At 50.9% G+C, this 16,613-nt stretch overlaps 1 protein-coding gene across 1 annotated transcript in view; it reads left to right on the top strand.

Moving 5' to 3' along the window:
- Positions 1-16,113, top strand: part of DSTYK (dual serine/threonine and tyrosine protein kinase) — an 18,313-nt gene extending 2,200 nt beyond the window's left edge. The window contains exons 2-12 of the mRNA XM_009080275.1: positions 4,914-5,577; positions 7,091-7,365; positions 7,741-7,824; positions 9,282-9,458; positions 9,710-9,839; positions 10,304-10,460; positions 11,199-11,331; positions 11,744-11,857; positions 12,296-12,410; positions 13,341-13,475; positions 15,820-16,113. Coding sequence (XP_009078523.1) covers positions 4,914-5,577; positions 7,091-7,365; positions 7,741-7,824; positions 9,282-9,458; positions 9,710-9,839; positions 10,304-10,460; positions 11,199-11,331; positions 11,744-11,857; positions 12,296-12,410; positions 13,341-13,475; positions 15,820-16,007 — 2,172 coding nt within the window. The 3' untranslated portion in view covers positions 16,008-16,113. The remainder of the gene's footprint in view (positions 1-4,913; positions 5,578-7,090; positions 7,366-7,740; positions 7,825-9,281; positions 9,459-9,709; positions 9,840-10,303; positions 10,461-11,198; positions 11,332-11,743; positions 11,858-12,295; positions 12,411-13,340; positions 13,476-15,819) is intronic.
- Positions 16,114-16,613: the final 500 nt, after the last annotated feature.

Here is a 16,613-nt window from a genome sequence, read left to right as displayed (position 1 = left end):
GCTGAATTCCAGGGGTTTGGCCTCTTGTTGAGACCTGGGTTTTTTTCCCCTCCTTTTCAGCTGTGTGTTTTCCAGCTCTGCTCAGCCTGGTGGGATTTTGGGGTGTCCTGTGCAGGGCCAGGAGCTGGACAGGATGATCCTTGTGGGCCCTTCCAGCTCAGGAGGTTCTGTGATTGTGTAGGCCAAGCAACAGAGTTGACAGAGATACCTGTCAGGCCTGGGCAGAGCTTCTGGAACCAGTGGGAAATGTATCCAGAGCCAGAATGGAGGAGTTGGTTGGACACTCTCCAAAGTTCCATGTCTGCACAACAGCTCCAGAGGAACTTCTGCTTTTTCTCTGCTTGTGAAACCAAACTCAGAGCCTAATGACAGTTACATCCAGGATATTCTGTACAGATCTGAAGGCTTTAGATTCACCCAAATAATGTGGAGGAGTTTGGGGCAGAAGGAGAGGGGAATCAATCTAATTTTTTTCCCATCTGTCCCTAGTATCTGGTTTATCTCTCCCAGCAGCAGAGCTCTGATGTGTCTCATCACCTCACATGGTGATCTTAGAGGTCTCCTCCAACTTTGATGGTTCTATGGTTCTATTCTGGACCTTCAAGGAGCATCTGTTAACATCTATGGGAGATTGTTTGAAGAAACATAATGCAGGAAGTGCAAGGTCCTACATCTGGGTGAGGGCAATCCCAGACACAGCTCCAGGTTGGGTGGGGAAGGAATTGAGAGCAGCAGTGAGGAGGGAGACTTTGGGGGTGACAGTGGATGAGGAGCTCACCATGAGCTGCAAGGTGCTGACTTGTTTCTTGCTGCAGATGTTTGTTTGCCAAACCCAAACTCTTCAGCCATTACTGCAGTGAAGAAAGGCTAAATTATTTCCGAGTTCATAGCCAAATATTAACTAAGCTGCTGTTTAATTTGGAGATCAATTCAACACAAGTGGAGAATATTCCTCTTTTCCAGATGAAACTGCCACTGGGGCACCCTGAGGGCTTTTTCTTCAGTGCTATCCAGGTCCATTCCAGCCCCTAAATTCTGTGGCACAGTCCTGGTTTGTCCCTTCCTGAGGCATGTCTTAATCCAAACTTGTCCCACAGAACATTCCACAGGGAATGAGGAGGGAGCCAAAATCTTCCTCTGCTTGGCTTTGATGCTCCGACAACCTTGTGCTGATGGAGAGGTGAACTGGGTTGTTTTCAAACCTCAAATATCAGGGATGGAAAAACTTTGTCAAAGCTGCTGTATTCCTTAGGGATTGCTGTGCTCAGGAATGCATCTAGGTCATGGGGAATAATCCAGTTAGCCAGACAGATTATTAGATTTATAGTGGGAGTAAACAGTTGGCTTTTTCCCTGAGTTTTATCAGTTGTGGCTGGAAGCTGGAATGGACTTCTCTGCACTGTTGGGTTTCCTCTGGATGGCTCAGCTGGATGGGAGAGGGACAGAGCTGGAGCTTCCCTTCTCCTGCCTTAGGGTTGGTGGGACTTGGAACTGCAAAATTTATGGGGAAAGAAGAGTTTCCAGCTGCTTTGACCAAGGGAGTGAAGAAATCCAAGTTGTGTCCAGGAGCTCTGAGAGGAAACCCGAGGTAGTTTGGGCTCCTTGGGTGTTTTTCAGGTGCTGTGGCAGTGATTCAAGGCACAGGAATCAGGAGCTGTTACAAACAGTAAAGGATGTGGTTAAGCACCTACTGGGTGATAATTTATGTACATCCTACTTAAAACCTGGAGGAATGTGGCCTGATCTCCTCCTGGAGAGTGTTTTATTCTATGTATCCAAACATTTTTTAGTTTGTAGGAACAGAAAGGTGTATTTTGAAAGGAATATGTTCAGTTTTCTGGTGTTAATGTTGGCTGAGACACTTCATTCCACCTTAGCATCAGGTTCCTTTGGGGTGTGCAGCATCAAACACCTGAAGTTGTCTTCATCTGTCCCTTTTCCCTGACAAAACTGAGTGTAGAAGACAATCCCAGGCCTGTGAAATTCTTCTTCCACCCTTGTCAAACCTGTTCTCTATTCCTAGTTTTCATGGCTTGGTGATGTATCTTTTACAGGGGAAGAATTCCTGGTCAGGGGAGAGAAGAGTGTTGCTCCTCAGAGTGTTTGTGGGCACCTCACAGGGTTTTTTTTGGGCTGTTCCTTCCAAATTCCCTGATAAAATGGAGTTGGAATCAAAGCTGTGTCCAGGACAGCAGAGTTTGCTGCAGGCCTGAGGTGTAGCTCAGGTCTCTTGCATGGGAATGTCTCTCTTAGTGAACTTCTGCCTCAGGTCCCCATGGAAACTGAATTAAATGGGCAAAATGGCAGGAAAATTGGGTGGGGGAAGTCTTTTAAGTAGAATCCAGGGGTAAATGTGTACCTCAGATGAATTGGGAGGCATGAAATGAGCTCCTAAGTGTGATAAAAGCAGTGGCTGTCAGACTGGAGTGATTCACAGGCTATTCCTGGAAGGCAAAGGAGCCAAACTGGTGCAGGAAAACACTGAGTTTGGGCCTTCAGCACTGCTGGGTGGGAGTTTGGGTAGGAATGGGGCTGAACTGGGTTAGCTTCTCTGCACCTCAAACAGTGATCAAACTGCCCAGAGCTTGGAAAACAGGGCAGGAGCCTCTTGGGATGCAGCAAATAATGCTTTGAACTGGTTTGGAAGGGAGGAATTCTCTCTTGGCTAACCCAACACACTTCAGGGGGTTCCCAGTGCACTCAGAGGCTCCACTTGGCTCATGGCAGGGCAGGATCTGCTTGATGCTTGATTTTGATTTGTTTTGTGGGATATGGGATGCCAGTGGTCATCCAGGCATTGGGGGGTTGGAATCCAGGGGTGAATAGCAGCTAATCTGCTTCATGTTATCTGTAACTCTGTGGGAGTGACAGGACTCAAGGAATGGCTGGAGCTGTGTCAGGGAGGGTTAGGTGGATATTAGGGAAAGGTTCTTCTCCCAGAGGTGTTTGGGCACTGAACAGGGTTAGGTTGGATATCAGGACAAGGTTCTTCTCCCAGAGGTGTTTGGGCACTGAACAGTTCCCCAGGGCAGTGCTCAGAGCCTGACAGAGCTCCAGGAGTGTTTGGCCAATACTCTCTGGCATTTGGGGTGTCTCTGCAGGGCCTGGATTTGTGCTTCAATGATCCTTATGGGTCCCTTCCAGCTCAGGATGTTCCATGATTCCATGAGCTGTTTTCTGTACTGGTGTCTGCAGCAGCTCTGCATCCTGTTTTAGACCCAGAGTGTAACTCTCTTTGCATTCCTGATGTTCCCATTGCCAAGTTGGAAGCTTTGTTGTTTTACAAAGGGTCTCTTAGTGAAGGCAAACAGGGATGAAGTTCCTTGACAGCAATTCCATGCTTCCAGCCCTGTCAGAAGGGCTCAAGTGTGCTCATAGCCATGTGACCTCGGGAGAACCAGCTGAGAAATCTTAGGAATCCATCGTGAGTCATAGGTATTCCCCAGATAGCAATCCTTGATCCCTAATGGTGTGACACAGCATGGACAGAGCTTGAACCTCTGCAGGACTTGTTGGGGTGAGGGACACAAACCCAAGGAATGGTCTTCAGATGCTCTTTGGGGAAGGCTAAGAGGTCTTGCTGAAGGAGGAGCACCAGTTGCTGGTGGTGTTGGGTTGTGTGTTGGTTTGCTCCTGTCTCCTAGAGACAGCTCTGGCTTCCTCCTTTGTTCCCAGTGGCTGCTGTGAGTCATCATCCTGGTGTGGATATTGCAGCCCTGCACATCACTTCTGCTCAGCTCTCTGGGCTCAGCTGGGGACTCCCAGGGCAGGAGTGACTTCCTCAGAGCTCTGAGAGTGCTTCAGTTGTTCTGGGGCAGAAAAATGATAGAGGCCTTCTGAATTATCACCCTCTGTTTGAAGCCAAAGGTGGCACTTAAATCCTCTCTTCGGTTCAAAGCTTTTGGTGTTTTCCTTCCTTATTTTAGTGGTGATACATGGAATCCCACCACTCTGCTTTGCACATCCAGAGGTGTCTCTGAACTTCCTTGGAAGGGAAGGCAGCAGTTTTCCAACTGGCCCTTTCTGGGAGGGTTAGGAAGAAGTGATGGCAGCAGGAGTTGTGTGGCCAAAGCTGTGAAGCTGCAGTAAGAAAAGAACTAAATAAAATCCATCTCTTGGCTTTTGGTTGGATTTAAAGGAAGTCCTAGCCAATATTGTCCCAACCATCTGTTCCTCCTGGCTGGGAACTTTTTGGAATAGCTATTGTGCTGCCTTTGTCTTGGCAGTGGAGACTTGTGTGGTGCTTTGTGCTGTTGGAACTGCATGGAGAAGTGGCAGCATGGGTTGTTTCCTCAGGGCTGTAGGGCTGGAAAACACCAGTGGGAGAGGTTGATGCAAAATGGGGCAGGTGGTAGGGCTGGAAAACACCAGTGGGAGAGATTGATGCAAAAAGGGGCAGGTATGGGCTAAAGAATTCCAGTTCCTCTGTGATGGCCCTTACTGGGACACTTGGTCTGAGTTTTGTTCTGAACTAGGCTGAAACACTTCACGGGCACAGGTTGCCCAGGGAGGCTGTGGCTGCCCCAATCCTGGCACTGTTCATTCCAGTTTGGATAAATCCTTGAGCAACCTGCTCTGGTGGGAGGTGTCCCTGCCCAGGGCAGGGGGTTGGGGCTGGGTGATATCTAAACTCCATCCCAACCCCTTAACATACTTTGATACTATGAAAACTCAAAGACACTTGGTACCAAATCAGAGTTCTGGAGCCAGTGGGCAGTGCTCCATGTCTGCATCCCTGTGGGATCAGCCTGGCAGCTGTGGATGTGCAGGATGCTGTGTGAGCCTCCAGCTCTGAGGGGATGGACCAAACCCTCTGAAGGGTTTGGCTGGTTCTGGGTTTGCACTTCGTGGTGGAATTGTGGCCTGTGAGGGCCTGTACAAACCTCCGTGTGTTTTGCTCTCTCCCTTGGCAGGAGGTGGACGTGGTGGTGGCTCCATGCCGTGGGTTCCAGCCTGCTGAGGCCACCCTGGAGGAGTATGTGAACCAGGTGCTGCCTGTGGTGGTGTTTGCCATCAGTGAGGCTGAGCTGTCACCCTCAGACGAGCACGAACTGCGCCAGATCAAGGAGAAGTTCTCCTTGCCCATTTTCTTCTTCCGAGTGCCAGAGGTTGGGCCAGAGCTCATCTCCCCCAACACCCCAGACACTGAGAAGTCCTCCCTTTACTGCCAACTGATGGATTTGGAGTACCTGAGCACTAACCACTGCAGCTGTGGAGCTCCTGGTGCTGATAGTGATGCCCAGAGCATGTTGGTGGAGCAGCTGGAGAAGCTTCGGCTGCTGAGCACCTTCTCCAGGCAGGTCCTTCAGAAGCACCTGGTGGAAGCAGCTACCAGCCTGAACGAGGTGCACTGTCGTTGCCTCAACATCTTCATCAACCAGGCCTTTGACATGCAGAGGGACCTGCAGATCACCCCCAAGAGGTTGGAGTACACCCGCAAGAAGGAGAATGAGCTCTACGAGTCCCTCATGAACATTGCCAACCGCAAGCAGGAGGAGATGAAGGATATGATCGTAGAGACTCTGAGCAACATGAAGGAGGAGCTCTTGGAGGATGCTGCTAACATGGAGTTCAAAGGTAATCCCTGGCTGGGGAGTGGGGATGGGGAGGTGTGGGGCTTTAAAGGAGAGTCATTTCCTGGGAAGGAGAGGGAAAAGGATAAATGGGAATGGCTTCAAACTGATGGAGAGTAGGTTTGGATTGGATATTAGGAGGGAATTCTTCCCTGTCAGGTGCTGAGGCACTGGCACAGGTTTCCCAAAGCAGCTGTGGCTGTCTCAGCACATCCAACCTGTTCCAGACCAGGTTGGATGGTGCTTGGAGCAACCTGGACTAGTGGAAAGTGTCCCTGAGTGGAACTGGATAATCTTTAAGATCCTTCCAACCCAAACCATTCTATGATCCTATGTTTAATCCTGCAGTTAGGACCTGGATCTCTTTGCAGATGGGAAATACAGAAGATATTTCTGTTCCTTGCAAGGATCACTTTAGAGTGCCCATGCCCAGTGTTGTCCTCATCAAGGACTTGTTTTAATTGCAGCAGAACCTATTTACATGCTGGAAACACCCAGCAAACTGAGGCTTCAGTGTGCAGGGTGTGTGTTCACTGCCTCTTCAGGCATTAGGAATGATTCTATGGAGAGGAAGGAATCTCTGGGCTCTCTGTCCCACTCTTCCCAGCACTGGAGCACTGTCCTGCCTGAAGTCTGCACAGGCTGAAACCTCTTGCAGTAACTCCTTGGCTGCCTTTATTTGCACCACACACATCCCTTGGAGCATCCTGCTGGCTCTCAGCAGTTGGAGAACTCTCCCCAGGAGGGAGGTGTTATTTTGAGGAGCTAATGCCATCTGCCAATCCCTGGATATGTTTTTAAGGAGTCTACACTGGTGTTGGCCAAAATCCAGGACAAGCCTTGCAGCTCCTGGGAGTAATGTAGTTACTCAGAATGATAACAGTGCCTGAGCAAGGATTGCTCAGTGGTGGTTTAAAATGCCAAGTGGTAATCAACCTTTCCAAGGGACCAGGAGAAAATGTCCTGTACCTGTGTGGCTGTTGCATCACTTCCCTCTTAACCTTCAGCATTCAGCAGTGCCTGGAAGGATTTCCTCATCTGGAGCTAGATTTCCTGGGCTGGACTAATTACAAACACAGCTTTGTGCTGCTTCTCTTTGATTTTTGGGGCTGATAGTTGCCTTGTCATCACTGTACCCACATAAACCTGTAGTAGCTCTGGTGTGGAGTTGGTAGAGTTGAGTATCCTGTGGATTCCAACACCAGTGAGTGGAAGCAAACAGTGTTTTCCACCTTGGATTTTTAGCTGGAGTAACCAACTAATCGTGGAGTGTTGAGGGGTTGGGATGGAGCTTAGAGATCATCCAGCCCTTAATCTGAATCCAGCAGTGGTTTTTATACCATCTGGAGCTAAAGTAAGGAACCTCTGAGGGAAAACCATGGCAAAAAGGCCTTTGGAGCAGGAACTGGTTTGGCTGGGGCTGTGCTGCAGCTCCTCAGGGCACTGAAGCAGCTCTCAAAGCTGTTGTTACAACCACCATGGATACAAAGGGTGTTTCTTTCTCTTCCTTTGTGCAGATATCATCATTCCTGAGAATGGGGAACCAGTTAGCTCCAAGGACATCAAGTGTTGTATTAAGCAGATTCAGGAACTGATTATTTCTCGGTTGAACCAAGCAGTTGCCAACAAGTTAATTAGCTCAGTGGATTATCTGAGGGAGAGCTTTGTGGGCACCCTGGAGAGGTGTCTGAAGAGCCTGGAGGAGTCCTGGGAGGTTTCAGTACATCCTGCAAGGAGTTTGGAGAAGCCAAAGGATGTTTCTGTCCACATCACAAGCAATTATCTCAAGCAGGTATGGTGCCTTGGGTGGCTCTCTAGGATGGACTCAATCACTGTCTTTGTCCTGATCAGTCAACTCTGTCCTGAGCCAGCAGGGCTGGGGGGCTGGAGATCCTCTGACATCAGAGGATCAGAGCTCTGAAGTGTGTGAGGGTCTGGGTCACTGAGGGAGTACAATCCCTTCAAACCCTAACACTTACCTGTCCTAAATCTGTATCTAATAACCAGATTCCAGCCTAGAAACACCCATGAGCTCAATGCCCTAAAGGAACTGAGCCAAGGGAACGGAATGTCCCACAGAACATCCATTTCTTAATTTCCAGTGGGTCTAGCAAAGTGTTTTTCACCTTGCAAACTTCCCCTTGTTTCTTCTTTTCCTGCTTTGCAGATCCTAAATGCAGCTTATCATGTTGAAGTCACTTTCCACTCTGGCTCAACAGTGACCAGGATGCTGTGGGAACAGATCAAACAGGTAGGATCAAACTGGTAGAACCTCCAGCAGTTCTTGAGTGTGTCCCTGTGCAAGGAGGAACTTCTCCTCACAGCTGCTCTCCACACTGGCTCTGGGCACATGTTGCTTCCCCACTCAGCACTAAGCTGTGTGTGTAGGTCATTCCTGGGAATGCTAATCCCTGGAGGTGTTCCAGGCCAGGTTGGATGGGGTTTGGAGCAACCTGGGCTGGTGGGAGTTGTCCCTGCCCATGGCAGGGGTGGGATGAGATGATCTTTAAGGTCTTTCCAACCCAAACCATTCCATGATTCCATGACTCCAGAGATATTTGCTTTACATTTCATATGGGAGTGTTTTCCTGCTGTTCTGAAGCAGTAAAAGGGATGATGAAACTCATGGTTGGTTTGGGTAACTGGTTATTTATTTGGGTTTGTGGTTTTCTTGTGGGATTTTCCTTTGCTTGTTTTGCAACGTGTCTTGATTTGGGTCATTTCACTCTTCCCTCCACAGAGCAGAGCAGATCTGCTCTGGTTTGTTTTAAATCTGTGTTAAATCATCTTTCTGAAGCCTCTGAGTGACCTTTATTCCCTCCTCCCTCTTGAGATTCCTTGTAAGGATGGGTCAGAGGAACATGAGTTCTCCCAGAGAGGTGCAGTGCAGATTCCTCCTGAGATTTCTCCCGCAGGCTGGGAGAGAGATCCAGCCTGGGTGTGCAGCACTTGGATTTCTGTGGCTTCTAATAAAGGCAGGGGCAGGGCAGCTTAAGCACCCAGTAATTAAGGCAAGTGGAGCAGTAGTGCCATGGTCTGGCTGACATGGAGGAGGTTTTAGGTCACAGGTTGGACCTGATGATCTCAGAGGTCTTTTCCAACCTAATTGATTCTCTGGTTCTGACTCCAGGGATTTCCACCCCTTGGCAGTGTGTTTGTCCAGCAAAAAGCTGCATCCCTGGGGATTCTCTCAGTCTGGGAGCATCTCTGTCCCTGATTCCCTGGATTCCTTCCCTACAGCTCTCTGGTTTTCCAAGTGGTGCCTGTTGGAGCTGTTCCTGGTCAGATGGGAAGGGATGGTTGAGCTTGTAGGAGTGACCTGAGCAGATAAATCAAATCTCTTCTTTACTGGGCTTTGCAGTAATATTCTAGTCCATGCCTCTGGATTAGAATCATGGAATGATTTGGGGTGGAAGGACCTTAGAGCTCATCCAGTCCCACCCCCTGCCCTGGGCAGGAACACCGTCCTCTAGCCCTGGTTGCTCCAACCTGACCTGGAACACTCCCAGGGATGGAGCAGCCACAGTTTCTCTGAGCAACCTGTGCCAGAACCTCAGCACCCTCTGAGTAAATAGTTAGTAGCTCATCTAAGGTGATGCTCAGCCCAGTTCTGTGCAGGTGACTCTGTTACTCCAACGTATCCCAGTAACTGGGTTGACCCTTGCTGGTTTCTGTGCTGGTGCCTGAGTTATGGCCCTGTTTTCCCAGATCATCCAGCGGATCACATGGGTCAGCCCTCCTGCCATCACCAGTGACTGGAAGAGGAAGGTGGCTCAGGATGCCATCGAGAGCCTCAGTGCCTCCAAACTGGCCAAGAGCATCTGCAGCCAGTTCAGGACGAGGCTCAACAGCTCCCACGAGGCCTTTGCAGCCTCCCTCAGACAGGTGAGTGTGTGGAGCTGCTGAGGAGGTTTGGCTTGGGCTGTGCCACTGAGGGAGGAGGAGTTGGAATGCAGGGAGAGCTCCAAGAGGAGGTGGTGCAGTCAGTGCTGCTGTGCTCAGGCAGAGGTGGCACGGCTCAGCGTCCTCATCCAAGGGCTGGTTTGTAAACTAGACACCCAGGGAGCCACAACCTTGTTTTCCACCCTTGGATTCAGGCAGGCAGGGTGACAGTGTCCCTGTGGTGCCTCTTGCAGCTGGAAGATGGGCACTCTGGCAGGCTGGAGAGGACAGAGGACCTGTGGCTGAAGGTGCGGAAGGACCACGCTCCTCGGCTCGCTCGGCTCTCCCTGGAGAGCAGGTCCCTGCAGGATGTGCTCTTACATGGTGAGCATCATGCTTGGTGCTGTTCAGCTCCTCCCTCCTCCTCCTGGAGCAGTCAGTGGGTGGAAAGGAGTAGGAGTGTTTTGCTTTTCACTCAACTACTCCAGTGAAGCCTCCGAATCAGAGGCTCAGGAAGGCTGGAAAAGACCTCTGAAATCGAGTCCAACCTGTAACTTATCACCACCATGGGAAACAGACCATGGCACTAAGTGCCATGTCCAGTTGTTCCTTGAACACCTCCAGGGATGGTGACTCCACCACTTCCCTGGACAGTTCCAATGCCTGACAACCCTTTCCATGAAGAAACTCCTTCTTATACCCAACCTAACGTTCACCCTCCATCTGCCACATCCTCAGCTCCTTGGATTCTGCCCCTGCTGGCCAGGGATGAGCTCTGGGCTGGCAGGCTGGGGGTGTGGAGGGAGGAATGAAGAAGTTGGGGTGTGTTTGACTGTGGTGCCTTGCAGGCAAACCCAAGCTGGGCCGGGAACTGGGCCGAGGCCAGTATGGAGTGGTGTACCTATGTGACAGCTGGGGAGGTCACTTCCCATGTGCCCTGAAATCTGTTGTGCCTCCAGATGAGAAGCACTGGAATGACCTTGCACTTGAGTTTCACTACATGAGGTATGTTAAGTGCTTTTTCTCCTGCCACACGTTGCTCCTTCATGTCACAGAATCATGTAGGCTGGAAAAGTCCTCCAAAGTTGAGTCCAACCTGTGATCTCCACCTTGTCAGCTAGGCCAGAGCCCTGAGTGCCACATCCAGCTGTGGTACAGACATTTGCATCTGCAGAGGCAGAACCTTGCTGTAGTTTTGTTGTGGAATCAGTGACCTGACCCCTTGGAATGCCAAGGCAGGAGGACAGTTGCTGGGGTGGGAGACACACAAGCTCCTTCCTGCCTTGATCTCATTCCCTGCTCTCTGTGCTCCTCACATTCTTGCTGTTTTGCAGAGTAGATTAGAATGAATAGACTCTAATAGCAAACAGTTGTCCCCCCCTGATTTTTGGGGGTTGAATTATCCCTTCTTTCCCACTCTGAAGCCCCAGAGGGAGCTGCTGGCTCTGCAGTGCAGGAAGCAGCTAGTTGCCAGTGAACAGCTGCAGGCAGGTGCTGCAGCACAGGCAGCTGAGAGAATGCAGATTTTTGGGAATTCTAACCTTTCACAAGGCTTTTTGGAGTTGAATTGACTCAGACTGTTGTGTGTTGTGGTGCTCAGAGCTGTGGAGCTGTGAGTATCTCCTGTACCACCATGAGTTTTACTGCAGCTCTTGGCCTTGTTCCCTTCCCAAGGTGAGCCCTGGCCTGGGGAGGAGGAGAAGGGCTAAAAATAACCAGTTTTCTGTGCTGAATGTTCTCCAGGTCTCTGCAGACACACGAGAGGCTTGTGCACCTCCATGGGTCTGTGATAGATTATGGCTATGGAGGAGGTTCCAGCATTGCTGTCCTGCTCATCATGGAAAGGCTGCACAGAGACCTCTACACAGGGCTGAAGGTAACAACCACCCTGAAAGTGTTAGATACCCCTGGAAGTGTCCAGGGCACTCTTCCCACTGCCAGAGGGCAGGATTGGATGGATATTGGGAAGGAATTGTTCCCTGGGAGGTGCTGAGGCTCTGGCACAGGTTGGACAGAGAAGCTGTGGCTGCTCCATCCCTGGGAGTGTTCCAGGCCAGGTTGGATGGGGCTTGGAGCAACCTGTGCTGGTGGAAGGTGTCCCTGCCTAGGAGGAGCTTTAATTCCCCTTCCCCAAACCACTCCTAATTCTCTCATATACAAAATATCCCCCTCTAAATATCTCTCAATCTGTAAACCCAAGGTGGAATTGCAGAGTTTTCAGTGGGTTTGGTAAGGAATAGGAAGTAACTTGCACGTGTAGGAGTGAAATGTGTGTGTTTGTCCCCCAGGCTGGGCTGGAGCTGGAGACACGGTTACAGATTGCCTTGGATGTGGTGGAAGGAATCCGTTACCTTCACAGCCAGGGGCTGGTGCACAGGGATATCAAACTGAAGAATGTCTTGGTAAGGAAAACACTCCCATCTGCCCAAATCCTGGAGCCTTCCAGGATCCCTTTAGTGGCAGAGAGAAGCACAAGTGGAGGAATAAGTTTCTTCCTCCCAGCTCTTCTAAGCTGTGCTGGTGTCAGCACAACTGAGGTTCCCCAACTGCTTTCCTGGGGCAAAGCAGCAGTGGAGTCACTTGGAGGTAAAGAGTTTGAGCTATAAGTGGGATGTCCAGTTCCTGCTTCCCTTCCATCCCAACCACACCTTGATGGAGAGGACAAGTCTTGTGCTGTGCCTGGGCTCAGTGAGGGAAGTGTCCAGGGGCAGAGAGGGTTCAGAGCTTAGTTCCCTTAGCCCAACCCTTGCAGTGCCAACACTTTGGAGCCTTGGTGTGACTAAGCTGTGCCAAGTATGAGCAGTTTGCCATCAGCTGCCTCTGTGTGACTTCTCCCACAGCTTGACAAGAAGAACAGAGCCAAAATCACTGACCTGGGGTTCTGCAAACCAGAGGCAATGATGTCTGGGAGCATCGTGGGCACTCCCATCCACATGGCTCCTGAGCTCTTCACAGGTAACTTCCCTCCCTGAGCCCACTGTGCCTGCAATTCCAAAGGCTTTTGCTTTGGGTTGTTATCTAACTTGCTCATGAGGGAGAAAATCTTGGGTTTGCTTTGCTTATCTGCTACCCATGCATCTATTCCTGTGTGTTCAGTACCAGCCTTGGAAGAGAACTGAGAGCTTCAGCAGCTTTGCTGGAGTGATTAATGCTCCTACAATTGGAAAGCTGAATTATTAATTTCGAGCTGGAAATATTTGGCTTTCATAGGCAAATACTCAGGAAGGATCTCCTGGAAGGGATTTCTAGGCTGTGCTGTGACATGGAATGTGAATTCAGTGTGTGTTGTACCTCTGGCAGGTGCTCTCAAGCAAGGCCTTCCAACAGCTCTGAGGTTCACACCTCCCTCCTCAGGATCCTTCTGGTCCACCAGGGCTGTCCCTGCTTGGATGAGGTTGAAATCAAGTTAGATCAACCCTATTTGTGTCTAATTTAGGTGTCACTCAGGTAGTTCTTACGACTAGGAGGTTGGACCTTGGCCTTGTGGGTGAGGATTGGCTTAGCCCTGGGGCACTTGGGGTGCTCAATCTGCCCCAGTTCCATGGGGAACTTGCTGGAAATGAAGAATTGCCCAATTTCTGGGCTGAGACCTTTGGCTCTGACAGATTCCTGGGCCTGCAGCAGAGCTGAGAGTCAGATGTTGGTGTTTGAGACACACCTGAGCACCCTCAGCTTGGCAACTGCAGGCACAAGTGAAGTAAGTGAATAAATAAAACCAGATAGAATAAATCTCTATGAACAAATAGATGAGAACTGGAAAATCTTCACTTTTCTCCCTCCACAACTCCACTGAGTGTTACTTGGCTTTGCCTCCTGGCAGTGCAGTTGTGGTTTGAGGAAGTTCTTGGGCGTTTGCCCTGCTGAGCTGCTGTGGTTCTGTCCTAGGGAAATATGACAACTCCGTGGATGTTTATGCCTTTGGTATCCTGTTCTGGTACCTGTGCTCGGGGCATGTGAAGCTGCCAGAAGCCTTTGAGAGGTGTGCAAGCAAAGATCACCTGTGGAACAACGTCAGGAGAGGTATGAAGGCTCCTCTGAGCCCCCAGGGGCACTTCCTGCCTGAGCAAACTCGAGGTGCTGAGGGAATTCCTTTCTGTCCTCTTGTAATTGGAAGGGAAAAGTGCAAGTTCAGAGTCAGTGGGGTTGGAAAATCCTCTAGTGTCATCGAGTCCAAGTTGTGACCCATCCCCACTTGTCAGCTAGAGCAGAGCACTGAGTGCCATGAGCAGTTGTTCCTTGGATACCTCTAGGGATGGTGACTCTACCACCTCTCTGAGCAGCCCCTTCCAGTACCTGACAACCTTTTCCATGCAGAAATTCCTCCTGATGCCCAACCTGAACCTCCCCTGGCACAGCTTGAGGCTGTTCCCTGGGAGCAGAGCCTGACCCCACCTGGCTGCACCTCTTGGCAGGAGTTGGAGAGAGCAGAAGATTCCCCTGAGCCTCCTTTTCTCCAGGCTGAGCCCCCTCAGCTCCCTCTGAAGTTCTCTAGCCCTTTCCCCAGCTGTTCCTTTCTCTGGACACCTCCAGCCCCTCTGTGTCTCAGTGAGGGGACACAGCCCTGGAGGTGCCTCCCCAGTGCCAGCACAGAGGGACAGTCCCTACCCTGGGCCTGTGGCCACATTAGTGCTGCTCCAAGCCAAGCTGGGTTGCTTTGTGACAGTCTAGAGCAACACTGACTAGTTCAACTTGGACAGATTCTGCTCAAAGTTGAGCTAAACTGAGCAGGATCAAAAAAGGCTTTGGTTAACCAGTTCTTTGCCAGTGCCACAGGAGCTGTGCTAACCTTGGGAAGCAGCACAACCCTTGTGATGGAAACCAGAGCTAGGCAGGAATGATCCCCTGAAGAATGTCTAATCCCTTGGAGGCTGTGGTGTGATCTGTACAGTCAAATTCTTCGTGTGCAGCTTGTGGAGGGAGCTGAATGTGGAGTGAAACACTCTGAGAGCTGTTCCTCAAATTATCAGCTCACTCCTGGGCCTGTGTGGGTTTAGAGTCACACTGGGGTTTGTGGTAGCTTACTCCTTCATGCTCTGTCCTGGGGTCAGAGAGTTTTCTGCTTTGTGCCATGAGTTCCTGTCCATCTGGGCTCTGCCCTCTCATGTGAGAGAGATTAGCTCAGATGAGTGAGTCTCCCATCAGCCCTGGAGGTTGCACTCACTGCTGGGCCCGTGGGGAACTGGCCCCAAAGCTCTGGGGGTGCAGGTGGGTGGCTGGGCTGGTTTCCCTGCAGGGAAGGACATTCCTTCTGCTCCCAGACAGTTGCAGAGAGGAGGCTCCAGTGGATCTAAATGCATTGACAGGCTGAGAGAGCTGAGGGTGTCCTGCCTGGAGAGCACAAAGCTCTGGGGAGACCTTAGAGCCCCTTCCAGGGCCTAAAGGGGCTTAAAAAGCAGGTGAGAGAGACTTGTTATATGAGGAGAGTGACAGGACAAGGGCTGATGATCCTAATCTGCCAGAGGGCAGGGACAGGTGGGATATTGGGAAGGAATTGTTCCCTGGGAGGTGCTGAGGCTCTGGCACAGGTTGGCCAGAGAAGCTGTGGCTGCTCCATCCCTGGGAGTGTTCCAGGTCAGGTTGGATGGGGCTTGGAGCAACCTGGGCTGGTGGAAGGTGGACTAAATGATCTTTCATGTCCCTTCGAAGCCAGCCCAGCCTGTGATTCCATGATTCCATGTCTTGTCCCTCCTCTGGAAGTGCCCATGATCTCCTGAGTGACCTCACTGATGCTTCCAGTGATATCTCAGCAGCATTGCTGAACCTTTGCCAAGAGCATCAGATCCCAGAGAGCCACTTTGCTCCAGTGCCTGACAGCCCTTTCCACGAGGAAACTCCTCCTGATGTCCAACCCCCAGCCTGTGATTCCATGATTCCATGTCTTGTCCCTCCTCTGGAAGTGCCCATGATCTCCTGAGTGACCTCACTGATGCTTCCAGTGATATCTCAGCAGCATTGCTGAACCTTTGCCAAGAGCATCAGATCCCAGAGAGCCACTTTGCTCCAGTGCCTGACAGCCCTTTCCACGAGGAAACTCCTCCTGATGTCCAACCCAAACCTCCTCTGGCACAGCTCGAGGCTATTCCCTCTTATTTGTCCCTTCAGCTTGTTCTAAAGTCCCAGTGTGGTGGGAGCAAAGCTGAGGCCAAACATCCCTCAATTCCCAGGAGCTGTGTCTGCTCATGGGATATCCACTCAAACTTGACTGGAAAGGATAAAAACTATGGGGGGAAAGGAATCCTTAGCATGGAAATTGGGAGCTGGGGGGGGGAGTTTGGGAGCAGTGGTGGGTTTGCTCCTGCCCCAGGGAGCCCCAGGCAGATGTCCAAGGTGCTGCAGAGGTAATGAGCTGCTCTCCCTCCCTCAGGAGTGCGCCCGGAGCGGCTCCCGGTGTTCGACGAGGAGTGCTGGCAGCTGATGGAAGCCTGTTGGGATGGAGACTCCTCCCAGAGACCTCTCCTGGGCATTGTCCAGCCCATGCTGCAGGGCATCATGGACAGGCTCTGCAAGTCCAGCTCTGAGCACCCCAATAAAGGGTTGGATGACTCCACTTGAAGGAAGCCCAGAAGTTGTAACCGTGGGGCCAAGTCCTGACCCCCCTAACTCTGCAGGTGGTTTTCAGGTGTGGCTCTCTGGGGGGCTCACCTGAGTGGGACAGGTACCAGCAGCCAGAAGATTGCTCAGAGAGGTGTGAGACCTCGTGGCTGTTCCATGCTGGGAGCAGCCAGAGCCTTCTCCCAGTCCACCCCAGTGCTGCCAGTTCCCCTCTGCACCTTTCCCTCCTGGAGTTGTGCAAAATAAGGCATAGAAAATCCACACCCTTGAACTGCAAAGGGATTTCTGCCCAGCCCACAGCAAGGCCAAGCACAGCCAAGCATTGTGTGTGTGTGTGTGTGTTTTTCAGCTCCCACTGTGGTGCCAGGAGGTGACCACACCAGTCTTTAAAGTCCAAGCTCTTCCCATTAACTGCTGGGCCACAGGTAACTATCCCAATCTCAGCATTGGCACTAATTGCAGAGCAGTTGGAGAGGAAGGAGAAAGCCAAAACTCTAGGCTAGAAGTGTTTTAGAAGCTCCAGAGCATCTGGGGTAGCTTCTGCAACACTCAAAATGTTTACATTGACAAGGAGCAAAGCTTCCAAGTTTTACTAAGGGGATTTTG

Source organism: Acanthisitta chloris, unplaced genomic scaffold, assembly GCF_000695815.1.
Source record: "Acanthisitta chloris isolate BGI_N310 unplaced genomic scaffold, ASM69581v1 scaffold17048, whole genome shotgun sequence".
Classification (NCBI taxonomy): domain Eukaryota; kingdom Metazoa; phylum Chordata; class Aves; order Passeriformes; family Acanthisittidae; genus Acanthisitta; species Acanthisitta chloris.
This window is presented reverse-complemented; position numbering and strand designations above follow the sequence as displayed.